This window comes from Gadus morhua, chromosome 4 (assembly GCF_902167405.1).
Source record: "Gadus morhua chromosome 4, gadMor3.0, whole genome shotgun sequence".
In the NCBI taxonomy this organism is placed as follows: domain Eukaryota; kingdom Metazoa; phylum Chordata; class Actinopteri; order Gadiformes; family Gadidae; genus Gadus; species Gadus morhua.
Window position 1 is genome coordinate 15723551 of NC_044051.1, and position 26812 is coordinate 15750362.

Sequence of the window (26812 nt, forward strand, 5' to 3'; positions counted from 1 at the left end):
TATAAACATTAGCAAGCAGCGAGCGGCAAGAGGGGTAAGTATGCAGGGTGTGATGGTGGGGGAGAAGGCTATGGCTGTGGGAACATTTGAATAAATTGAGACGTAGTCGACCAGAATAACCCCCCCCCCCTCTGCCATCAGCGTGTGTCACCTCACATTTACTGAGACAGCTTGAGCTGTTTAAAAGCATCCATGGTGACAGCTGATGTTATGGTGGTCGTCTGTGTGTCTTCCTCATCACCGTGGTGTAGGTCTAATCAGAAACATATATTCCCTTTCTGTTAGGCTGGACGTTGGCACAGAATGGATCATCCGTTTGAGCTGACAAAATGTAACAATTGAAAGTCGATTTTTTTTAAGAGAAGAGATGTTAGAGAGAGTGGGGGGGGGGGTAGAGGTGGGGGAGAGAGGAGAGAGAGGTGGGGGGGAGAGAGAGAGAGAGAGATGGGAGGGAGGGAGAGAGAGACAGAAGGGGACTGTAGAGAGAGAGAATCACTCTCTTCTTCACATCTTTTATCCATGCAAGATTAAAAAGTGGATTTGTTATAGACCATGATTCAATTAGGTTTAAACGATGCTCTATACTCTTGTGTGTAGAATGCGTTTAAAACATGCATCTCCCCGCTCACAGAGCATGGCTTTTGTCTCCATAGATAGGCATCACAAACACGTTGGCTCCCTGATAGGCTGAGGAACCGTCCAGGTCACACATGATCAGATGACAATGAACAACACAATGGATTAGCTATGAAAGCGCCAAAGGAGAGAGAGAGAGAGCGAGAGCGAGAGAGATTAAGGGTTAACGGATGTTGGCTTGCACGGCTAGCTAGCTAGCTGGATGGTTGTTGCGCTGGCAGACTTGGGAGATTGGGTTCTAGGTTACCATGTAAAGAGGTGAAATTAACATGTGACAGGATACTAGGCAGAGAGAATCCTCTTAGAGTTCACAGCCATGACACGATACGCCTATGGAACTGTACGGGAGGAAGACAGAGAAGGGAGGAAATTTATGGAGAAATGTGTCCTGGAATCCACTTATGCCGTTTGGTTCTGTTCTGTGTCATGATATTGCTTCCTGCCAATATGTTTATCTTTTTCACTTGCAGGCCCTGATAAATCAAGTTGTTTGGCCTCATCAGCATTTAGTATTTCCCATTCCAATCCTAATTAATTAAATATATTAAAGATCTTTCTGATTTAATTTAAGCTTAGTCTATTACATTACTTACAGATCAGTTGAATACTGGTTTTGAAAGTGCTGTGCCCCTTCTCCCCTGGGGGGCGCAAAATAACCTCAGGGGAGGCATTAGTGTAAAACAGAGACGTAGGCCTATACAATGTTACAAATGTGTTATTCCTATTGGCTGTTTGTAGATGACGTGACCCCAGTGGAGCCAACATTCGATGGAGGCCAGTGGAGGGTTCACATGTTATAAAAGTTGTGATGTATTTTTCTTGGAGGTATAGAGGTTTATAGCTGAAGGGTTTCATGATAGATGCTATCCAGCAAAGATAATAAGGAAAACGTTATTTTGTTCACCGTTGATACAACCCATCACAAACATAGTGACCATTTTATGTGCAAACTAAAAGCCTATATCACCCCATCGAACCACTCCCTTCTGTGTACATGAACAGAGTTCTCCATCATCTCACTTGTAAACAAACTTTAAAAAAACGCTAGGCCATGGGTGTGCCTCTGGAAACCCTCTCTTCATATAAGACCAGTATAGTCTTTTACCAGGGGAACTAATCTCTCATGTAGGGGAGGTAAAAGCGGTCTTGGACCAGGTTGATGACGTTCATTTATTTGAGACCAGTAGAAGCGTTGAAGGAGTGTGTCATTGTCTTAGACGGACACAAATTAGGATCCGCATAAACCTATAAACCCGTCTCAAAGAGGGATCACGCCACCTGGTGGTAGTACCTCGAATTAGCTTTACCAGTCAAGATGAGATAACTTTCAAATAGAAAAAAGGCTCCTATTAATGAATAAATTAAATCACTAGATGTGACTTAATATGTGTGTGCTTCTCACATTCCCTTCAGTCTTTGGCTCTCCCTCAACTGTCTTAAGAATGGATTTTTTTCAGATTGTATTGATTACTTTCAAGGCTCTTGCTGGATTGTCTGGGAGCAACATTAACATGACCCATCAGGGGCCCGATCTGAGTCTGAGAGCCACAGACCTGCAGATAAAATGACACAGAAAAAATGTCCCTTTCAACTTTAATTGATATTCTCGCAATTGTTAGTGTCTCTCTTGTGCTCCGTTTATTTCACTGCGGTGACACCAAATTCCCTCTCAATTATATAGAAATCTTACAAAAACATATTGATCTGTCACTTTATATCTTTCTGAAAAGCCCAACAGAAATGAGGAGGCCCGTTATCGTCTTTGAAATTATTTTCTAGAGTAAGCTTAGCATTATGCTTACATTTCTGTTGGAACGGCGGTGACTATTACACATAAGACTCATGGAATGCAAGATTGTATTTTAAATGTAGGATTATAAATAAGTATCACCGCGATAACGAAATATTTGGACCGTCTGTAATTACGTTTAGGTGCTTGGTTCTTATGGTAAAACAGCACCCCACAATGGACACCGTCATGCATCGCATGCTCGACACTACCGGTTTATCCCTACTGGATAATCTATACCAGTCGAAGTCTTTACGGTCTAATTTTCTGTGAAGGAATAAACACAGTGAAAATAGACAAATCAACCCTAATAATTACTTCACACCAATAAGCATTACTTTATTTAATATGAACTTATTCCAATATCTGATCCTGTATAACCTTCCAATTGCAAGTTGTATTTGTAGGCCTACATGCTATTACATGGGCACAAGTTCACTTCAGTCCGAACAAGGAGTCCAACTCATTGACACAAGCAATCATTTTAATAAAAAAAAGAAGAGGTGACTGCTGTGTACAGTACATAAAAAAACTCCAATAAAATCAAGGAACGATTCACAAATCTTTTTTGTCCTTTTTCCGGTTCAGGTTCATCCCAGACGATCGTCTCTGTACAGCAAGTTATTAAACACATCATGAAAACATTCCTGTACAGCATTCATTGAGACGACACATGAAGGTACCACAAATCATAACCGCCATCTTACCCTTCATCATCCTCATCATCATCATCATCTACATTGTTATTGTCCTTGATCCTAAACCAGTAGGGATCTGAGTGGTCTCTTGACACACACTAGTGTGCGTTTGCCTGTGTACACAATCATTTTCAATTTCACATGGTTCGCTTTTTCTCCCGTTGAAAAACAGCCCCCCTGGAAGGTTCTAGAACTCGGTTTCCATCAGGTGGAAATAAATTAAATATTTAAAGCCAGTGAAAGCCAATCAGTTTTACAATTCCAAATATGCAAGCATTTAGACAAAGTCTGTTCCTATTAAACAGCATCTACTGTAAGAGGTAACCTTTCTCTGAGGTGTCATGGTGATGAGTCATTACAGGACGGATCTAAATATATCCCTTTGTGACATCACAAGTGGAAGTGTATATCAGCTGTGATGAGCTGGAGTTGATCTCTCCATCGTGCATCTAGGTGAACATTCGCACTTGTGAAGTGACAAAAACTAGACATTGTGAAACAAATGACTAATGTAAAGGCTAATCATTATGACACCTAGTGAAATGAGTTGATCTTATTGATAAGTCTATTGATTAGTAATTTGGTATAAAAAGTGGAAGCTGTACGGTATAGAAAGGCAGACTAATCGTTGCTCTAGACGGGTTGCAGCCCTCCTCCCTGATTGGTTGAAACCATCAGGCCCATAGACACGTACAGCATTCTTATTGGTCAATCATTGATCACCTTGAATACACTGATAATGATACAATTACATCGCCATATCCATTCTATTACCTTATCGGAAATGTGACACAACCGATCAATCAACACTCATGTTCCAGCTTTGGATTGAACTCTGGTTTTCACTTTGTATATTTGGGTAATGCTTGTCATTCACATTTTGAGATAGAAAAAAATTATGAAAACAGAATTATTAATAAAAAACGTAAAAAAAAAATCATTAATGTGATCAAGAGTCCTTTGTTCACTGTTAGTAACATCCCCCATCTCAATGCATATAAAGCAATACTTCACTTTGCGACTATTGAGTAAACTTCATTTTATTACTTAAGAGTATACTTCACTTTATTACTAGCGTACAGTGTCATATATTTTACCTGTAATATGTTCTGATTATTATTATTATCAACAGTGAGGGTAAATGTTACGATATTCATTTCACCATTTTATTCTTTTGTATAACCGAGGTCAATCATTTATTACCAAGCATATTATCCCCAAGGATTAAATGGTTGCATGTGAAAGTGAAATATTGCTTTAACAATATAACAAAACATTCTCGCAATCAACAGTGCTCGTGTATCTCTCTCTCTATCGCTAGGCTACAGTGCGTGTGCAACACAAACGTCAAACCGCTGAAACCAAACGCAGAATCACTCCATTTTGTTTTTCCGCTACGACAGAGGTGAACTCACGTGATCCTCTGGGATATTCAGTCTCAAAACGCACAAGCCCTCGTATTAGAAGTTGCTGCATTAGTTTTATAAATGTCTCAATGCTGGATAATACATGTTGAACGCATGCCTGATGCAGTTTCACTGGGAGGTAATGAGTTCTGTAATGGCGGATACACTCGACTGAACAATATTATTGGCCTGGCTACCTGGAGCGCACAACCAGCAGACCCACGGTATCGGTATTACCTGTGAAAACAAATAAATAACCCCAAAGGAAAACACTGAATGATGCATACAAAAAGAAAGGAATGTACACACATGCACTCACACATGCACACACACGCACACACGCGTCACCGACACGACATCCTAAAACGAGTGATGTTGGAAATGATACCGCCATTGTCTCTGCTACAGTGCTGCTGTGACCACAGTCATCCAAAGGAAAAGGTCTGTGTTTGTTGTGGCGAAAAGGCAAAAACTCTCTAGCTGGGCGAAGCCCTTTGGGGGCCCTTCTTCTCGGGGTCTCCCGTGTCCCCCTGAGTCCTCTCCGCTCAGTCCCCCCTCCCGTGTCTTAGTTTGCATGGTGGAACAAAAAGTGGGTTATTCCTGGATGGGAAACCCCAGCCGGACAGCAGGGGCCCGTGCTGCGTTTCCCAGAGTCCTCACTACAATGTCACTTTTTTAGCTGCCTCTTGGTTCTCCTCCCCCCGCGTGTGTTCACCGTGGACTCTTCCGCATCATTTGCTGCAATGCAAAGCAGGACCTTACTACAATGATTGATAGGGTATAGATGGGGGGGGGGGGTGTTGATAGCGATGGGGCTTGGGGGCCGTGGTGTGGTGGTGGGTAGGTGCTATAGCTCGCTCTGCCGTACGGGTGGCTCTAGCTTGTGTGATAGGGCGGTGAGGACCTTGTCAAACTTCTCGTAGCGCTCTGATTGGCTGCCCTCCGAGCCGCGGCTCCCCCACAGCAGACGCATCTGGAACTCGGTCTGGAAGATCTCCAGAACATCAGGCCTCTCCTGGAAGCCTGAGGAGAGGAGAGGAGAGGGGGAGGGGAGGGGAGGGCAGGGGGGGGGGGGGGGGGGGGGAGGGGGAGGGGAGGGGAGAGGAGAGGAGGGGAGGAGGAGGAGGAGAGGAGGAGAGGAGGAGAGTAGGAGAGGGGAGGAGGGGACGGGAGGAGGGGAGAGGAGAGGAGAGGAGGGGAGGGGGAAGGAGGGAGAGGGAGAGAGGGGGAGAGGAGAGGGGGGAGGGGAGGGAGAGGGGAGGGAGGGGGAGAGGAGGGGAGAGGAGAGGGAGGAGGGAGGAGAGGAAGGGAGAGGAGGAGAGGAGAGGAGAGGAGAGGAGGAGAGAGGAGAGGAGAGAGGAGGGGAGGAGGAGAGGAAGGAGGAGAGGAGAGGAGAGGAGGGGAGGAGAGGGAGAGGAGAGGAGAGGAGGGGAGGAGAGGAGGAGGGGAGGAAGAAGGGAGTGGGGAGGGAGAAAGGAGAGGAGGGAGAAGGAGAGGAGAGGAGAGAAGGAGAGGAAAGACAGGGAGAGGAGAGGAGGGGAGAGGACGGTGTAGAAGAGGAAAGGGGAGGAGATGAGAGGAGGGGAGAGAAGCGAAGGTTAAATAGTGAAGAAAGTTAAAAAGTAACCTGTAGTACTTTAGATAAAAAATTGGCAACGTGATGAGAAGAAATAAAGAACAATTCGTCACACTCAGCCTCTTTCTCTGTTTCATATCGATATTCTAATCGACCTGTTGACTTTCTAATTAGCCCATGGATTTTTACTCCTTTCAGGCCGGTTCTCTGGGAATACATTGGAAAATCAAGAAAACCCTCTAAAGCATATCTGCATGCAATAATATACCGCCCGGGAACGTCCCTGAGAGCCCGTCAAGGTCCGGGGGTCTGAGGTCATGGAGCAAGAGAGCAGAGGACGGGGCAGGAGCAACTCATAATAGATATTGACACGCTTTCAATACCGCGCTAAACGGCCCCAGACAGAACCAATGTGCGATCAATAGAGTGAACATAACAGAACACACACACACACACACACACACACACACACACACACACACACACACACACACACATCCGATATCGCCATCCATGAACATATACAGAGTGAAATTATACGTTTTATACACTGCATATTCCAAAAGGCTGAACTTAATAATACACTCATTATTAATCCCATAAAATATATCATATTCACAATATTCTATTCAAAATCATATAAAAAGAGAATTAATTATTAAAGAGCAAGTGAACCCACTGTTTCAACTGCAAATTCAAACACTATCACACACAATTACATTTTGGGAGGAGAGTTCTAGGAGGGCAGGGGGTATGTTAAGACCAACGGCAACTTAGTGATACTTAGTACCGTCGTTGTGTAAGAGCGTCATAATGAGCGCTGTTGTGTATGAAATGCATCACACACCACGGCGTGACATTACAAGTACCTAAGAGGCTTAGCCCTCCCTCAGACGACGCAATCAACCGCTGCCCAGACAGAGCTCTGCACGTGCATTGTGAAAGAATACACTAGCACTATACCAACAGGCAATTCGGCTGTTCCTGTGTTTGAAGCCGAGTAGGACTATCAAATAGTGTTTTGGGGAAACTGGCAAAATGATAGGTTTATAACACCTGTTATCTCTCTTGTTATTGGCACTACTCTGTTCATGGTCACATGACCCACGGTCTTTAAGTGTCGCCGGCCCCTCACCCTGTAGCCGGGCCTCGGCGTTGGTCCTGTACAGCGCTCCGTGGTGTGCGATGGCGCGGGCCGCCTCCAGGTGGCACATGACCACGTCCACGCCGGCCTCCACGCTCTCCCAGGGCTCGGGGCCGTCGCCGGCCGGGACCGAGCGCTCCAGCAGGGACAGGACGGGCACCACGTGGGGGAAGGCCGTGTTGGACAGCGCACTGTTCTCTGGAGGGACACAAGACCTTTCTGCTGTTTACACTGTTTCATGTGAAAGGGGCTTATACCCTTTTTACATTCAGGGTTTTTTTTAAGACCCAACCGGGTATATTTGATACCCGTGTTAGCTACCCCCCCCCCCCCGAACCCATTCAAAAGAAGCCCAGTCAACATAAATCACTTAGGCTCATAAACACGTCTCTGCCTGTCATGAAGGATATGGTCCTTCTAATGAATGGGTCGCCCTTTCATTTTTGATCGGTTATTTCAAAATCTTAATATTCTTTTTATGCTGTTGCACTAAAAACGCTGAAGAAGAAGAAAAAGACGTGCTGCTACGTGAGATATGTCTTTGATCTAGCTTTAGACAATAAAAATGAAAAAAGTGAGGGTTGAATGAATAAAACTGTGTTGGAGCAAGGGGTCTACCTTGGCAGTCGTTCATGTTCTTCATGAATGGCTTGAGCTTCTTCTCGTACAAAATGGCCCCTTCCGTGTGCCTCTGGCGGAGGGTCACCCACGTCTGCTCCAAGCGAGAGATCTGGAGCGAGGCGGAGAGAAGGAACACGATGACGACCTGGATGGTGATGACGAAGGTTGCTGCCAAAGTGCCATTAGTGGACCAAGAAAAACAGACACCGAGGCAGCACGTCTTCCTCCTCCTCGTCCTCCTCACCTGGGGCATCTCCAGGGCCCTCATGACGGCGGCGAAGCCGAACATGTTGCCCAGGTTGCTCTTCAGCTCGGCCGCCAGCTGGATGGTCTTGTGCAGCAGGGCGGCGCGCTCCTCCGTGCTGCCCGTGCAGCCCAGCAGGTCCACCGCCACCATGATGGACATGGTGTAGAACCTGGGGGGGCCGGGGGGGAGCGGGGGCCGGCAGGGTCAGGGGACAGGCACGGCCACGGAGGCATGGCAAAGGGTTTGTTTGAGTGTGTGTGTGTGTGTGTGTGTGTGTGTGTGTGTGTGTGTGTGTGTGTGTGTGTGTGTGTGTGTGTGTGTGTGTGTGTGTGTGTGTGTGTGTGTGTGTGTGTACCTCTCCAGCAGGTCCAGTCTCAGCTGGTGTCCGTGGGGCAGGGTGAGCAGCTCCAGCCCAGACGCCACGCCCATCATCTTTTGCATATCACCGGAGACACCGAGTATCCTAGCAACCTACGCGGACAGAGAACCGGCGTTACATCATGGTGTCGGAGCCATCCATTACATCATGGTCTCTGGGCTACCCATTACATCAGGGATTCTGAGGGTAGTGTGAATCCATTACATCATGGTGGTTGATTTGTATGAACTATGTAACAACCAGGGATTGGTCTTGCAGTTCAAGAGTTCATGCGTGTCCCCGTAGTAATATTATTAAGCTCATGCATGTTGTAGTTGCTTTGTGTTGCTATTGAGTCAATGCTTGCCTGTGACTTTTGGGTGTGTGTGTCTAGTTGTGTGTGTGTGTGCGCATTTGTGGGTGTGTGTGTGTGTATCCCTTGCAATCCAGCAGTGTGATGCATCTGGCTGCGGTGTGTGTGTGTGTGTGTGTGTGTGTGTGTGTGTGTGTGTGTGTGTGTGTGTGTGTGTGTGTGTGTGTGTGTGTGTGTGTGTGTGTGTGTGTGTGTGTGTGTGTGTGCAGGGCCGGTGCTCGGCATAGGCAACCTAGGCGACCGCCTAGGGCGGCAAATGCGTTGGGGGCGCCCTCTGGTGGCGCCCTTAATTAGTCAATTAATATCTACGAAACAAACGGAGAAGGGAGGGGGCGCGGGAGCAATCGCCAGGGCGCCCGAAACCATTACCGTAGTACGCAGGACAACGCAACAAACGAGTCGCCTAGGGCGCCGAAACGGCCAGCGCCGGCTCTGTGTGTGTGTGTGTGTGTGTGTGTGTGTGTGTGTGTGTGTGTGTGTGTGTGTGTGTGTGTGTGTGTGTGTGTGTGTGTGTGTGTGTGTGTGTGTGTACCTTGCAGTCCAGCAGGGTGATGTGTCGGGCTGCGGTGCGTGCGTCCACCTCGGCCAGCAGCTCCTTCACTCTCTTCAGCACCGACATCTCCAGAGGCTTGTTCTCAGTGGGCATCAGGCTGGACTCATACCTACACACACACACACACACACACACACACACACACACACACACACACACACACACACACACACACACACACACACACACACACACACACACACACACATTCATGCTTGTAAACAATAGTCCTTGAGTGTGTGTCACTGTATCCATCTGTGTGCATGCATGCATCTGTCTTTATATCCGTGTGTGTGTTTATGCGTGCATACACGCATGCTTCTTTTAGTTTGGATGTGTGTATTTGTTTCCGTGCGTGTGTGTGTGTGTGTCTCCGTGGGTGCGTACCTGGACGGTCTGAAGGAGGACGCCGTCTCCATGTGCGGGGCGCTGAACCCCCCCCCCCCCTGCCGGCCGGCCTCCCCGGCCCCCCCCTCCTCCAGCTTCAGCCGCTCCACGTAGCCCTTGGCCGGGGGCTTGGGCGGAGCGCCCCCGGCCCCTCCTCCGCCCCCAGCCGGGCAGGGGCGCAGGTCACAGTAGCTGCCCCCCGTCTCCTGGGTGGGGTGCGGCGGGTAGGCGGCGCGGTGGGCGGGGGAGGAGTGGGCGGAGTGGGAGGTGTGGTGGGGGGGCAGCTCCGGGGGGGGGCTGCCGTCGGCCGAGGGGCTGAGCTGAGGGTCGCTGGAGCGCCGCAGCACTGGGGAGGGCGGGATGACGGCCAGGACACGCCCACTGGAGTGGGCTCTGTGTCTGGTGACTGGTGGAGGGGGGGGGGGGGGGGGGAGAGACGGAGAGAGAGAGAGAGAGAGAGAGAGAGAGACGGAGAGAGAGAGAGAGAGAGAGAGAGAGAAAGAGAGGGGGAGAGAGAGAGAGAGAGAGAGAGAGAGAGAGAGAGAGAGAGAGAGAGAGAGAGAGAGAGACAGAGAGACAGAGAGAGAGAGAGAGAGAGAGAGAGAGAGAGAGAGAGAGACAGAGAGAGAGAGAGAGAGAGAGAGAGAGAGACAGAGAGAGAGACAGAGGGAGAGAGAGAGAGAGACAGAGAGAGAGACAGAGAGAGAGACAGAGAGAGAAAGAGAGAGAAATGGAGACAGCCATTTAAAAAAATGTACTTCCATTCTTTATACATTCAAGAGTGAGCGTGGGTCTGAGTGTGTGCCTATGGGTTGCGTTGGGTCCCACTCACTGGCGCTGTAGGCCGGGGACAGCGGGGTCTCCCCCACCGGCGACAGGGGGCAGTGGTACTCCTGGATCTGGTCCATGCTCATGGCACAGTTCCTCATGGCGTCCTTGTGGTGGTGGATGGTGGAAGGGCTGCGGAGGAGAGAACACTGGTTAGGTCCTGGAGGAGCAGCACTCTGGGGGTGTGTCACGGAGAAAGGGGCGTGGCAGAGCAGAGAGGGGCGGAGCTCGTGAGACGGGGGCGGAGTTAATAGTGCCGTACTTCAGAGTGGAAACGGGCGGGAGGAGGAATAGGAAGAGGTTAGAGGGCGTGACGGAGAGAAGGGCAGTGAGAGGATGAAGAGAAGGAGGAAACACTTTGGTCTGGAAGAGGTGAGTCTGGGGTTTTGTGTTTTCGTGTTGGGTTTCTAATGATTGACACACGCTTGCGGGTTCAATGTTTGTCTGGTGATTAGGTACAGGAGCAGAAAGAAATTACCAGAAAACAAATTGATTTAACTGCTAATTGAGGGCATCCGTCAAAGCAAAACGAAATTCAAAGATTTCTCCAGGGAAGAGACTCAAATTGAATTTTTCGAACCACAAGTTTATTGTAAAGCAGTGATTGGCCAATCAAAAGCACAAAAGCACTGTGCAAATAACTCCTGTTACCTCTGTTTACATGTTTTTTTCTGCTCCTTGTGAATTAATGTGTACAAAGTTAACCAAGAGGTAGTGAGGTGACAGAAGAGGAAGGGGGAGAGGAAATGGCTGTGAGGCTGTGTGTGTGGTGTTGTGTGTGTTTGGTAACACTGGTGTCTGTGACATTCAGGGGGGGGGGAAACACGCTGCCGTGAAGTGAAGCAAAAGGGGCCCAGGGTTATCATGGGCGTCGTCATGGAAACACCACCTGCACGGGCTGGGCTTAGGCAATGGCTCAGCCGGCGTTGTCACCGGGGTTTCGACTGGACTGGGGCTGTCTGGGTCGCTGAATATGAATGAACGTACAGTATGTAAAGCAGAACCATCACTGATGCATGGGAAATATGACCATGAAAGATGAGGAGATGACGAGGGGTCGAGGGTCGACGATGAGAACATGATCATCAATTGGATCACACAGCACACACACACACGCCCGCACACAACCATACACACACACACACACACACACACACACACACACGTACACACACACTGCGGTGCTCACCTGTGAGAGATCATCCTCTCGGTGGTCAGGCCGTCCGTCATGGTGACGCTCCGCCTCTTGATGTGGGCGCCGCCGCCGCCGCCGCGCTGGCTGGCCGGCGAGTGGGCGTGCTTGCCGTGGGCCAGGGCGAAGGTGGCCTCCAGGTAGCGCAGCGGCAGGGTGCGGCTGACGGGGCAGTAGATGTGGGCCCCGCCGGGCTGGACCACGGCCCGCCGCTGGCCCACGTAGAAGCGCACCAGCTCCTGCACCGAGTCGAAGCCGTCCCCAGCCTCCAGCATGTACTGGACCTGCAGGAGGGGGGGGGGGGGGGGGAGATTGGTTCAGCCAAGGATGCTCGAGACAAAACGTGCCACGGATGCTAGAGGATGCTAGAGGGAAAACATACCAGCCACTAGAGGGTGCTAGAGAGAAAACGTCCGGTGAGGTTCACTGTACGTTTTCTCTCTAGCACCCTCTAGTGGCTGGAGTAGGAGCTCTAGGTGTAGCTATATCATTTTTCCCATAAAGGGGCGGTGGGTAAAACCAGAATACAACCCCAGACTCAAAATCCAAAAGGCTTAGACGGCATAGTTTTGATCCCCACCAAAAAATAGATTTTTATAACTTTAGAACTATTTCCTCAGCTGCCAGTAAGCATCCGTTCGTGCAAGGCTGGGATGATTTTAACAACTCTAACACAGCACATTCCTGCCAAGAATTACACACATGCTATAATAACTAATTCATTACGGGAAAATACTGCTTCCAGCCACAAATCCTTCAGCCCTAGAAGCTTTCTTTATTTATGAACAGCTGACCGCATATCCCAGCAGTGTATTTCTTGCTGTCAAGTCGTTCCAGTGCCAGCATTCTCCTTCTCTGCGATTATAAATGGACCATAAGACTCTATTAATCCCAAATGGGAAAATAGGGATGGGAAAATGTATTATGAAATACGCACAATAGCTGCACCAAGGAAAGCAACATCTGAACATCCTTGATCAACCATATTGATCATGTCTTGTACTCATGGTTGTTATCAACATACATATGTATATGCGTGTGGAGGTGATGTCGGCGGTGATGGAGAGAGAGAGAGGGCTACCTTGGTCTCACTGGCCTTGACCAGCACCTTGCTGATCTTCAGGTGGAGCACCTCGTTGTCCCAGCGGCAGGTCAGGACGTAGTCCCCCACGCTGGTCAGGGAGTCCCGCACCAGGAAGTCCCCGTTACGCTGCACCACAGTCTCAGCCACCTGCACTCACACACACACACACGCACACACACACACACACACGCACGAGCACACACACACACACGCACACACACACACACACACACACACACACACAAGCACACGCAGGCACGCAGGCACACAGACACACACAGAATAATATGGTTTAATAGGGTATTATTACAAGTTTCTTTTTCTGTTAAACAAAACATGTTTTGAACGCCCGTTCATTTGGGGCTAGATATGCAGTAACACATTAAAACATGTACAAAGGTAATTGGCTTTGTCTTTCATAATGAATTGAAACCAAGTTGCATTGTCCCTTTCAGGGGAACAGATCATGAGAGAATCTAGACATGGAACCATACATTCTGTACTTGCAGATCCTGGCCAGCAGGTGGCAGTATATACACAATGGTAAACAAAAGTTCCTGGGGTAAAAGGAAACAGATTTTGTGTCTGCTGGTTTCACACATGCAGGAAGAAAGCTTGTGGTGAAACGGCATGTAAATTACACTAAGGTGTTTAATCTATTGGGTCCATCCCAACCTCTAATTGCATGTGTGTGTGCGTTCATGTGTGTGTGTGTGTGTGTGTGTGTGTGTGTGTGTGTGTGTGTGTGTGTGTGTGTGTGTGTGTGTGTGTGTGTGTGTGTGTGTGTGTGTGTGTGTGTGTATGCATGTGTGGGCAGCTGTGTATGTTCGTGTATGTGTGTATGTGTATGCGTGCGCAAAAGTGTGCGTACATCTGTGTGTGTATGGGTAAAGGGTAACGGGTGGGTGTTCCCCAAGTTTACATCAGGGCAAACCCATGAATACATGAATACGTTATGCAGATGAGCCGCCAGGGAACGCTCACAGATGGTTGTTCTGCATAAACACGGAGACAGGCGGAGTGACGAGAAAGAGGATCCAGAATAATAAAGAACAAGACAAGATGGCTGTATCTCCACCACTCCACCACGTGTGTCAACACCGCAGGTGGGCTGGCCTGTCTGTCTGTCTGACTGCCTAGCTGCCAGTCTTCCTGTGCCTTCTAATCACAAGCTGGGAACGCTTTGCAACCGTTTCCGCCTCCTCCGATCCGCCGAGCCGTGACAGATGACGGGCGTTCATTTATTAATGTTCACCGCGTGTTTTGAAATCTAAAACTTTGCGTCGGAGGACGGCCGCCGACGTGTTTGGTGGAGTCAGATCTTACCCGTGGTGGTGCGCACGCGGGGTGAGTGTTGTTGAAGAAGACCCAAGCGGTTTTCGCTGCTAATTTATTTTTGGATGATTGTGTCGGTTTTTTGGAATACATTATTGTAATTCGCTGGCTATTAAAATTCTCTTGAGCTAATTTCCACCACAGATTCCAAAACATCAGACTACATTTTAATCAGGGTGTGTGTCTGCATTATATCGTCCATCAGCAGTATCCATGGCAACTTTCCAGTAAAGGGCTGACCTCTGACACATTCGGGTCATGTCGTTTACTGGTGACGACCGTGACCTCGTGGCTAAGACTCTGACTCTTTGTGTGACCAAAGTGGACATGTTGTCAGAGATAACAAAATAAAGCAATACCGTGTTTAAACACTCATACCAAATTATGCAGACATTCTATCCCATGTGGCATTAGCAACCTAATTAATATCAAGGCCCGATCCGGTGGTGCAGTATTAATTCTAAATCCAGGCCCTTGATACGAGGTAGACACCAGCCCAGCTCAGAACGAACTAAGAGATCTCTAGCAGGCTTACAGTGCTGCTCCATCAATCCATCTAGACATGACTTTGGGACAGTTTACAGTAGTCCACAGCCGGCTCCTCCACTCTAAGGTTAGATTAAATTGTTCCCCACAGTCTGAGCAACATGCAATCAATGCAACAGCGAGGAAGGGACTCTTACCCATCCGTGTTTCACATGCTCAAAGCTATACTCCCACTACTCTTCAGTCTTTGAAATGTTCCGCCAGGCGTTGAAGAACGAAATGGGATCCACACCCACTGATAGCCATGTTGTTTGCGAGCCACAATAACCGGTAGTGACACTTGGGCTGTCTATCTAGGTACAGTTTTGTCCCAGAAAATGGATTTTATAACAATGGATATTAAATACAGTAGCCGCTTTGAGTTGTGGCTTAGATAAGTGGGTGAAACGCTCCATCTAGAGCGGCTGGGGCATGAAATAGAAGGCTGCAGTCATGTCTTCAGTGAGGCCTGGGGACCTGTCATTATGTCTTAATGGTGTTTCCGGTGATTAAGATGTCGTCTGTGATTATGCAGCAAGATAAATCTGCCCAGAGACGTATTTCTCCACCTTTTATTATCTTTGAATCCTTTTCCAATTTATGTAACTACTAGCAGATATGATGATGTAACCTTTTTTGGTATTTTTTCCTTATCTTGTGATGGGTAGGGTGCCCGGGCACAATGCTCATCTCCTTTTTTTACCTTCACATTCTTAGTGAATCTTAGTAGCAATTTTTACCGTTAAAGATTTCAATTCTTTACATAATAAATAAACTTATATTGCATCTGAAATTGAGGGGGGATGAAAGAGATAAAGAGAGATGGTGTTTGTGTTTGTGTGTACCTCTTGGGCAATGTGGGTGTGTATCTCTCTGGGTGTGTATGTGTGTGTGTCTGTGTTCCTCTTAGGGCGTGTGTGTGTTTGTGTGTGTGTGTGTGTGTGTGTGTGTGTGTGTGTGTGTGTGTGTGTGTGTGTGTGTGTGTGTGTGTGTGTGTGTGTGTGTGTGTGTTCCTCATAGGGTATGTGTGTGATTGTGTTTGCTTGTGTACCTCTCTAGGGGATTTATGTGTGTGTGTGTATCCGTGTGCGTTGGTGTATGTGTGTACCTCTCACTGAATGTATGTGTGTGTGCTGATTCCACAATGTAAGTACAAGTACTTACATTTGGGTACTCGCCGATAACGAGTACCGATATGAGTACTTAATAATACCATTACAGTTAAAAAAACACAGCCCCTCTGTCATAGAGGGGGGCGTGATTTATTAACTGTAATCGCCGTATCGCTGTGGTTACGGCCCGGCAATTTTTATGTACCGTCGTTGTGCCTGATAATAAGCAAAGTTGCATATGAAATGCACCCCACACCCTAGCGATATCCTATAGGTGTCTGTTGTTCATAACCCTCGGACGGGGATATTAAATAAGTCGCTTCTCAGAGCGATGGGAACTTCCCCATCCCCGCAAACCATAGGGTTATACAATATGTGTCCAGGCAGCCCACGGGTCTGGACACGGGCATTGAATAAATCAGGGAGCTTCACCATCCACTCCCATGTAGTGTTAAACCATATGTGTCCGTGAAGCCTAACCCTCGGACACGAGTCTTCAATAAATCGATGCTCAGGTGGAGCTTCACCATCCAAACACCGTAGCGGTGTAGAATATATATATATACTTTCTCTCTGGTGCCGCAGTCAACAGCTGCTCAAGCAGGGTTAGCAGAGCTCCACACGTCAACACACACCGCCCCTTTTTAATCGGGGATTTAATTCAGATTTAATTCAGACACGGGGTTAAAATGGCCTCGATTTCAATGTTGACGAGGACAAATGACCACGAGAAAAATAAACGTTTTGGGTTCACTGACTCGTCAACGTTACATTACGTTGTGTGTGGGAAGTGGTATCGGGGTGGTTGCATCTGAGAAGTTTTACAAGTACACGAGCACAGTATCGGGGCCCGAGTCCGAGTACTGGTATCAGTATCGGTGCTACCCGAGTGTGTGTACCTCTCAGTGTATATCTGTGTGTTTATACCTCTCAGTGTGTGTGTGTGTGTGTGTGTGTGTGTGTACCTCTCGGGGGATGTGTCCGTGGTACCAGCCGTGGCTCCTGATGTCAGAAGGACTCAGCCTCAGCTCCTCCTCCAGCTCCTTGCCCAGCTTCTCCGGTGGAGACTCCAGCAGGTACTTCTCTTTGGAGAACTGGGTCATAAACACACAACACACTCATCAGTACACCAGCGGTACACAACTCCAATGCACTAGTAGAAGTAGCAGACATAATAATTCCATAAACAGACCATCATCGCACAAGCATGTGAAGGGTTTGGTGAGTATTGATATTGAGGCACAATATCCAGATTCTGATATTCTTCTACTTCTACGATCAATTTGAAACCAATACGTTCTGGGTCATTAGCCTGTGATTTGAGCCTTGTATAACTACTCAAACAGTGGAAGTAGAACAACACGGTCAGGGAGATGAATGGGAGTTCTAGGAACTAAGTTAAGTGAACCCTGTCTGAGGTGAGGTCTATGCTCATGCATAGCTTTATTAGATTACAGCTGTTTTGGGACTTACTTTGGGGTAAAGGATTTAGGATGAATGGCTTAAAGGCTACTTATCTAAATGCTTGCAGTGGATTGAGTCTCCTTCCAGTATACAAGTGAATCACTTACTATAGCCCAGCAATAACTGAGGGAGTTTACCAAATAGCAAAGCTCAATGAACACTAAACTGATGGCTGCATGTTTGATGGGTATGATTGATGCAGTCGTTATTGCAAAATTAGCTCAGACAGGGTGAATGACGCGAGACGACAAAAAAATATTTTATTGCTGTAGCAAGAAAATCTGTTTGTTAAATTCTACGGTTGGGGTCTGTTGGAGTCGATAGCGACGGCCTGTTGTTCATGGCAGCCGTCTGCTATGTAAAGGATAATTTACAGCATGCTGTCGTTGTCTTCAGGTCAATTACATTCTCATGCAGGATTCACATGTACACACACAAACAAAAACTAAAAATGGTTGTTGCACCTTTTAGGTCTTAACATTCCATAAACACACGCATCCACACACACACACACACGCACACATACACACGCACATAGACAGGTACAGGTAATCGGAACACATTGCAGTGTGACAGAAGGTATAACGGCAGGGAAGTATATTTTTGTGCAGTGAGATACACAAGTGCACACACACACACACACACACACACACACACACACACACACACACACACACACACACACACACACACACACACACACACACACACACACACACACACACACACACACGTACCTCCCAAACCCCCAAACCATCTGACTTGATTGAATCCAAAAAATAAATCATTGTTGTAATCTGCTATTAAATACCCACACACATGCACACACACACACACAAAGACACACTAATTATGCATACTTGAACATCTGGCTTTCGACACGCATGTTACCGGCTGAAACATTTCACTGTGTTTTTCTGATTCATTGAATACAAAGTGACGTCTCAAGCATCCAACAGGAGCTGAAGATTGGATCTTGTATAGATTGGGACACGGAAAATATGCAGCAGTCAAATATTTGGTATTTGACATAATCACTGTAATGATTAACAGATCCTAACAACCATAATCAACAAATGAACGACCGGTCACTTCAGCTCATTCGACAGCCCATTCTGAGCCCTAAATGCAATTGTGCTTGGCAGCGAGCTGCAGGAAAGAAAATACGATTTTGATGTTTAGCGACAACTATACTAAAGAAAATAAAGAAAGACTTGCATTGCGAGGGATGGTCGGTACATTTAGCACTAGCCTCCTCTCCCCAGGTGTCTCTAAGCCTGTGATTCGTGTTGACACTGAGATGCATGGGGCGCATCCTCCCACTAAAACACACGCTGCTACTGCCAGTTCTACTTCTCAGACACTGGGAGAACACTCCTTGCACACAGACACACACAGACACACAAAATCACAAGAACACAAACACCCACACACACAGTAACAGACACACACAGAAAAACATACACACACATAAACACACACAAAGTCACAGAGATGCGCTGGGAAAGACAGGGAATTTGGAGAAGATCAAAGATATGGCAAAATGGGAACATGCGCACACACACACACACACACACACACACACACACACAAACACACAAAACTCATGACTAAGCAAGCCTGCAAAAAGTAGGGATCAGAACTCATCTAATGTGTTGACAAAAGTGGCTAGAGACCCAAACACTGGGTAAACAACCAGGCTGATGTGGCTCACACGCTGTCTCTCTTCCTGTCAGATGAGCCTGCCTGACCCGGTTAGCCTGTTCCTCCCCGTCTCCTCCTCCTTCCCTTCACTAGGTACCACACTTCAGAATGTAAGATTGTGTGTGTGAGTTTATCTCAATGTGTGAGGGTGTGATTGTGGGTGTGGCGGGGGGACAGACACACAATCAATTCCTTTGCCCTCAGGTCAGTACAAGACACTCTCGCTCTCCTGGTCTCCCTCTCTCCCTGTCCATTTCTGCCTCTCTCTCTCCCTCTCTATCCCTCGCTCCCCCTCTCTCTTTCTCTCGCTCGATTCATCTCCCTCTCCCCGACTGTGACTCTTTCCTTCTCTCTCCCCTCTCTCCTGCACAGATGAGATTATCAAGTCCCTATCCTTCCACTCTCCTCTCATCCTTTTTGTACTTTTCCTTCCTATCCCCCCCTCCCAAACCTTCCCTCTCCACCCCCATCCTCCCCCTCCTCCCTAAGGAAGGGAGGGTATGACACACACACACGTGTGTGTGTGTGTGTGTGTGTGTGTGTGTGTGTATCTGTTTGTGGGTGTGAGTGTGAAGGAGAGCAACCCAATAAAAGAGCAGAGGTCAAGTGTGCTGTTATTGCTTTTCTTGCCTCTGAGGAAATCCACGATCTCTGCCTGCCATGGATGCTCCGCAATCAAATTGGTGCACACGATGTGTGTGCGTGTCCATGTGCATCTGTGTTTCTTTGTTGATGTGCGTGTGCGTGTGTGTGTGTGTGTGTGTGTGTGTGTGTGTGTGTCTGCGTGTGTGTGCATGTGAGCGTTGTGTGATGGGGTACGGCAGCAAATTGAAATGTCAATGGGACTCATTTTACGATATGGTTCAGGGAATTCGCTGACATCAAAACAGAGCTGGGCGGACTTTGACGAGGCGGGAGCGAGGGCGGAAGGCAGATAAACAGCACCGCAGCCGGCTCAACGCAGGAAAATAAAGATGAACCTGTCTTTAGGCACTTCCTCCCGTATGCCTGGCTAGTCCTTGACGGAACGGCGTGACCCAAAGAGGCCTACGGAGCAACGGGCCAAGGTGGGCGTTCAAGACAGTTCGTCCGCTTCGAAATCGCCCAGGGTTTGTCACATCTTCAACGACCCCCCGGCAAACAGAAGCTGCAAAGGTTATATCAGCTGGGGGAAAAAACGTAGAAACCACTTTTTAATACGGCACAACACCTGCGTAGGAAGTGTTGTCTGTGGGCCAAAAGGTACAGAATCCTTTTCAAACATGTCCCCCCCCCCCCCCCCCCTCTTCCTCCCAGCTGGACCGAGTTGGACGGGTATGTCCTGGGGACTGAACTGGTCGCTGTGTCTTTTACAGAGACCTCGCTGCAGAGGTTTTAGTTGTTTTTCATCAAATGTAATGTTGTTTGGTTGCCCGCGGTGCTGCAGAACAAACAGTTTTGCTCCCGTTCTCTGGGACGGCGACGGGGAAACAGCCTTGATGGTTGTGGGAGTGGAACAATATGTTGTGGTTTTTATTGCGGGGGTATTTTTAGGTAAATTGGCCGTTTAGGCTGGGAGTGCGCTGCAAAAAGCTAAATAATTATAGTTAGAGTACCGGGTTATAGAGAGAGGGAGGGGGGTAAGGAGCAGAGATACAGGGAGGAACAGCTTTAATTCCCCATAAATATCAACAATGTTTGCATTGCAGGGCGTGTACAACGTATCGAGATCGAGAGAGAGACCGAGAGAGAGAGCAAGACAGAGAGAGCGAGAGACAAAGGAAAAAATTATACGAGACAATCTATATTATTACAATGACATACTATGTCATTTATATGCCCCCCCCCCCGCCATGCACCGCAGCTTCTGTTGCTATAGCAACATATCATTGCGTGAGTTGGCATGTTGGCCTATCATGTGTGGTTGAGCCTCCCATACTTTACACGGCAGTCAGAGTTCAGCTCCCTGTAATTACACTGCTGGGGCTGCTGCTACTAGTGCTACTCCAAGAGGAGGGGCACAGTCATACAGACAGGGAGAGAGAGACAGGCAGAAAACAGGCAAACAGACAGACAGGCCGACAGACAGGCAGGCAGACAGAGACAGGCAGTCAGGCAGTCTGGCAGGCAGGCGGGCAAACGTAGCGCATTTAGAGATAAGAGTTTTGGCAATTAGGCAACTGAGGCACAAAAAAATAACAAGATGGACTGAGTGGTGTGTGTCTGTGTGTGTGCTTGTGAGTCCAAATGTCTGGATGGCTAGCTCTTTTTAAGTCCATCTCTGGGGGCTGGGGGCTGAGGGGATGCTATGGCGGGGGGAGGGGTCTATATTCATTACTAGAATGGGGTGTATGGTTTAGAACAGTGGTTAGGGGGGCTTATTCAGCTATGGGGGTTAGGAGTGTGTGAGTGTGAGTGTGTGTGTGGGTGTGTGTGTATGACAAAGAGGGCAAGAGAAAGAGAGCGTGAGGGTCACAGACAGTACCCCAGCATGATCCATCACCTAATTCACACAGCCAAACGTTCACTCCCACTTCCTCACTGCCGGCCTATCAGAGGCTTCTGCCTTATAGCTTTAGCACGGCACTGCCGACTCAGCTCTGACAGCCAAATCATTTAAAATTACCAACAGAAATCTAAGATGGACGCCCTCCCCCAGCCAAAATAGAAATAGGGCAGGGTCAGAGATGGATAAATCCTTTATGTTGTTTTCCTCTAGACATGCACGTGTGTTTGCACGTGTCTTCCTTGGTTTTTTGCTCATATTTCTGGAGAACACAACGCTTTTTTATCAATCAGTATTCTATTTATTTTTGCGTTTGACGTATTGGTAACTATTTCATTAGGGAAAACAAGTAGATCAACAACAAAGCAACAAGAGAATTCATCTGGGACATCAACTCAACAAAAAAAAAAACAGAACTTATAAATAAGATGCATAATCATTGCAAAATAATGCAGTATTCAGAATCTAAAAGCCAACCCCTGTTGAGCCCTGAAAAACAAAGAAGTAGGAGTGATTCTGTGCCAGTGATTCTGTTCTGAACGTCCATGTGCGATCCGTCACAACGGATATAGGCTGACCCTACATCCGGTTGCCACAGCAAAGACCCATGTGTGCTGGTATTAAGGGGTACATCAGCCCCGCTGTTGTCTCACACACACATACACACCCACCCCTAGTATCATCCCTTAATCTGCTTTCTTTCGGGCTAGGCTCTATTCCCCCAATGCCTAGCGTGACTCTCCAAGAGACGTTACCTTTTAGGTGTTTAGAAAGCATGACCCGTGCCTAAAGACCCTTTAATCCTCATATCTCCCTACACACACACACACACACAGACACACACACACACACACACACACGTGATGTGGTTGATATGAGAGGCCCTCCAGACCAGTGTAATCCCCTGCATGGCCCGGCTACCTTCACAATGTGCTCCTCATGGATATCAGAGCTCGTGCCTCCCCACTGGCGGGGAAGCTGCTGCATTGATATTAACATAAAGAGGCACCTCCCATAACGATACACCCACACAGACGCGCATCAATATAATTTTACGTAAAAAAATCCAAGTTTCCAATAAGAAAAATGGATAGAGGTTTTGCAGTTCTTTATTCTGAGAAAATTTTGAATGAAAGAAAGAAATAAAGCAGGAGGGAAAGGCGAAAGTAAGAAAATCAAAAAGAAAGAACGAAAGAAACAAATACAGAAAGAAACAAAGTACACGCCATAAGCATGCACACATGGGGCATTTATTTACCGAACATGCCAGTATATACATATAACATGCACTTCCTTGGCAACACATTTGCATATGCATGCACACGCCAACACACATATACAGTCTGTTTGGTCTCTAAAAACCCACCGTGCTCTGAGTGACAGGTGTTGGACAGAATGTGACACACAGCACTCATTCCCCATCGCTCCCTCTAGTTCCCCCTCTCTCTCCCCGTGTCTGTTCTTCTATTACTCCACATCCTCTCTCCATGGAGAACATCTCTCTGTTCCTCCTCTCTGACGGGGGCTTTTCTCTACACGAAAAACATTACATATTATATATTACACTATGAGCATCTTCCTCCATCTCCCCTTATTATTTCTTATGGAGCAGGTTCCCTTTGAGCTACCCCTCTCATCTCTCCTTCTGCAGCCCATCCAGTAGACCAGTAGACCAGTAGGATGATTACATTTCAAACCTTGTTTCACGTTTCATCTCACTTTCAGTGGGGCTCTCTTCTTTTCTTTGGAGAACAGAAGAAAAGGTGGTGAATTGGACGAAACATAAAATTCATAGCGCATTTCATATCTTATCTCCATTTCAGTCCTGCTATTGCTATTCCCCCAGTGTTTTCTCTCTCTCTCTCTCTCTCTCTCTCTCTCTCTCTCTCTCTCTCTCTCTCTCTCTCTCTCTCTCTCTCTCTCTCTCTCTCTCTCTCTCTCTCTCTCTCTCTCTCTCTCTCTCTCTCTCTCTCTCTCTCTCTCTCTCTCTCTCTCGTACGGACTGGTCTGAATTTCCTGCACTCATTCATCTCTGGCATTCTGATCTGTGTTGATAAGCTGTGTGTGTGTGTACTGTGACAGCACTGTCAGCACGCATGACAGCTATGGTGGCAAAAAAGGAAGTCTGTAATCACTGCAACATGTCAAACTGACACACACACGTCTCACACACACACACACACACACACAACCAACCACATACACACTCTAGGAAGACCATAAGACAGACATAAACAGTATATAAACAGAGATGTATATACACACACGCGCATGCACGCGCACACACACACAAAAACAGTTAAGCACACATTCTTTCTGAAGACAGAAAGACAGACAGGCACACACACATACACACACACAAACAACAGCAGCACATGTTCATATATCTACTCCCACAAACAGAGCTACAAACACCAAGAGAAGATTTTAATGAAGCCTGACTACTAAACTGTCTACTGACTGCCTGATCTCCCCAGTCTCCAGAACCCCTGGGGTCCTCTAAACAGGCCTACAGGCACACACACACACACGCACACACACACACACACACACACAGGCCCACGCACACACACAGACATGCACACTGAAAGGGGTAAACATTTACTTCCCATACAGTTTCGCAGACACAGGCCTAAGGCCTGCTGTCTACAAGCAGTTTTTGAGATACAAAATGTGTACCTTGGATGTAAAGATGAACTTGTATTTTGATTACATTATTATATTGTAACTAAATCATAAGTAAGGCGTATAACAGTGGCGATTTGAAAAAAATCAGTTGTAAAATATGAATATATTATTCAATACATATATTGAGTATATCATGCAGCTGGAAGTTTGCAGTATAATGTGTTTATGTGCACAAACACACGCACACAAACGCACACACACACACACACACACACGCACACGCACACGCACACACACACACACACACACACACACACACACACACACACACACACACACACACACACGTGTCCCATGTGTGTCTCCATACATCACGCCACTATTTTTTTTTTCATTTAGATGAAGTCATCAACAACGTCAATCAAAGGTAATCGGTCACCACGACAACACATGCGTTTGCGTGCGTGCAGACACACAGTGTAAGGGGGTCATCTGGTCCCCCAGGGGACTGCCCGGTTGGCTGGAATCAGGCCAATGATTGGTTGGGGCACTGATTTTAGTGAAGTGTATGCATGCATCACACACACACACACACACACACACACACACACACACACACACACACACACACACACACACACACACACACACAAACCTTGGCCATCCCAACACCCCCACACACACTCCGCTCCTTAAGTGCACATTCAGCAATGCCACACCTATAGATGCAGTTGCCATGGTTACTCCATACCAGGCCCCAGCTGGTGTTTCCCCCAAGGAAGGAAAATGCATGTTTCTATTTGGTGTGTGTGTGTGTGTGTGTGTGTGTGTGTGTGTGTGTGTGTGTGTGTGTGTGTGTGTGTGTGTGTGTGTGTGTTTGGGCTGAGGGGGGGGGGGGGTGTTAATGTGCCCCTAGTTTGTGTGTATGTGCTCGGTCACGTGCAGTGCTGTGAATTGAAGTGAAAAACATGGCTGGTTGACGGTACTATATTACTCCACTATGTGTGTGTGTGTGTGTGTGTGTGCGCATGCATGCATTTAAGTATGATTTCTGCATTTGTTCCCCAACAGTGGATGTTTCCTAACTAAACGACTGCCTCTTCCAACTGATCTACTGTCGGTCCCACCTGAGCCGTAGGCAATTGAACCCACTGCCCGAGATATTGAGCTAATCAGAGTTCAGGACTTTTGTTATGTTTAGATGGTTCATTTGAAGGAGCGCAATCGTCACTGAAGCCAGCAGTAACTCCAAGGTTAAGCAGAGGGCCTGCCAGCCAGTGGGGTTGACGGTTCGACCCCTGGTTTCTTCTGCTGATGTGGCCCTGAGCAACAAACCTCACCCCTTGTTATATCAACCAGCTGGAAGCTGCTGCTCTGCGTGTGGTTGACATGCCTGCTGGTTTGTGTATGACCGAGAGACATGAATTGAGGTTGCACTATGAATATGTTGTATTCAATACACTGGTACCAATGGTCTAGTCTGGAGGGCAGCGTCATTCCTTAATGCTTTACAGAAGGGTGGCAGTCGCCAGGGAAACAAACAAAAATCCATCCATCAATCACGCGTGGATGTTGGGAGTTAATGGGAACAGAACGTACACTTGGGTCTTCTTAGAAACTCCCAGCCAGATCAGTTACAGACATTGATTGATTTTGACTGGCACCACCAAACCAATCCACCTAAAAGTGGACTCGTTCCTTCTCTCTTTAGACCTTGGCAGTCTGCAAGCACTGGCCTTAAGAGCGATCAGGAAGAGTGAGAGCTTTCTGCTCCGGTTCGCTCCTTTCCCCCCCACCCCCCGTTACACACCTCTCTCCGTTCATAGACCAGCATCTACCGGTCTGATCTGACAAAGATGACTTCACGACAACACCCTCTGCTACCCATTATGCTCCTGTCCTGAGTGGCATGATCCTCAAAGTGTTCATCAACCACGATTGCACATTCATTCAATTGCCACGCTGGACATTACTTTAAACTTTACTGTTAAAACTCAAAACAACAAACGTATCGAGATTCAGACAAATCAGATGAAATCGGTATGGACCCAGGTACGTGTTACTCTCTCCATCCTCTCCTCTGCATAATCAATCCAGCGCTGAGCAACAGAACATAAACAGTATGTGTATGTTGTTTACGTCTGGTTCTCTTGGAGCGGTTTTCAGCGTGGACCCGGTGACTCAGAGCCAGAGAGGGGCTGGGGCGTGGACAGCGTTAATGGCCTTCCTGGCTGGGATTCATCGTCCCCCGCGTCTCCCTGCTACCTCCCTGCCGTTCATCACACACAGGAGTGGTCTCTCTCTGTCTCTCTCGCCCTCCCTCTCTCTCTCTCTCCCTCTCTCTCGCCCTCTATGACCCGCTTCCCCTGCATATCTCCATTATTCAGCTCTTAATGTCCTGTTTATCTGGGCCGCCCGTGGCCGGGCCCATGCCTCTTATCTGCTCTGCTGCTCTCTCAGGTCTGTTGTTGTCCTACACAGCCGCACGTGTACGCCCCATACAAAGTGTCCCCCACCACTACTGGACATTAAACCCCGGAATGCCAGGGCACGTTTGTATGTGTCGTGCCTGTGTCAGGTGTGTGGGTTCATTTCTGTGTGTGAGTCTGTGTCCACGAATACGTGGCCTTTTTTTCATGAGAAGCTGTATCGACCTGTGTTTATGGG

General features: G+C 47.6%; 1 protein-coding gene across 5 annotated transcripts in view; it reads right to left on the minus strand.

Annotated features, from left to right (window-relative positions):
• Positions 1-2743: 2743 nt before the first annotated feature.
• The window catches only part of sh2d3ca (SH2 domain containing 3Ca), a 52086-nt gene continuing 28017 nt past the window's right edge, over positions 2744-26812 (minus strand). For 4 of the 5 annotated variants that reach the window (XM_030353376.1, XM_030353378.1, XM_030353379.1 and 1 more), the window contains 12 exons: positions 16830-16958; positions 12890-13039; positions 11806-12092; positions 11506-11583; positions 10621-10748; positions 9789-10194; positions 9381-9510; positions 8473-8588; positions 8115-8286; positions 7868-7979; positions 7241-7447; positions 2744-5552 (listed from right to left, as the gene is read on the minus strand). In XM_030353376.1, the coding sequence (XP_030209236.1) occupies positions 5377-5552; positions 7241-7447; positions 7868-7979; positions 8115-8286; positions 8473-8588; positions 9381-9510; positions 9789-10194; positions 10621-10748; positions 11506-11583; positions 11806-12092; positions 12890-13039; positions 16830-16958 (2091 nt within the window). In that variant the 3' untranslated portion in view covers positions 2744-5376. The remainder of the gene's footprint in view (positions 5553-7240; positions 7448-7867; positions 7980-8114; positions 8287-8472; positions 8589-9380; positions 9511-9788; positions 10195-10620; positions 10749-11505; positions 11584-11805; positions 12093-12889; positions 13040-16829; positions 16959-26812) is intronic. The other variant, XM_030353377.1, reaches the window with a different exon arrangement.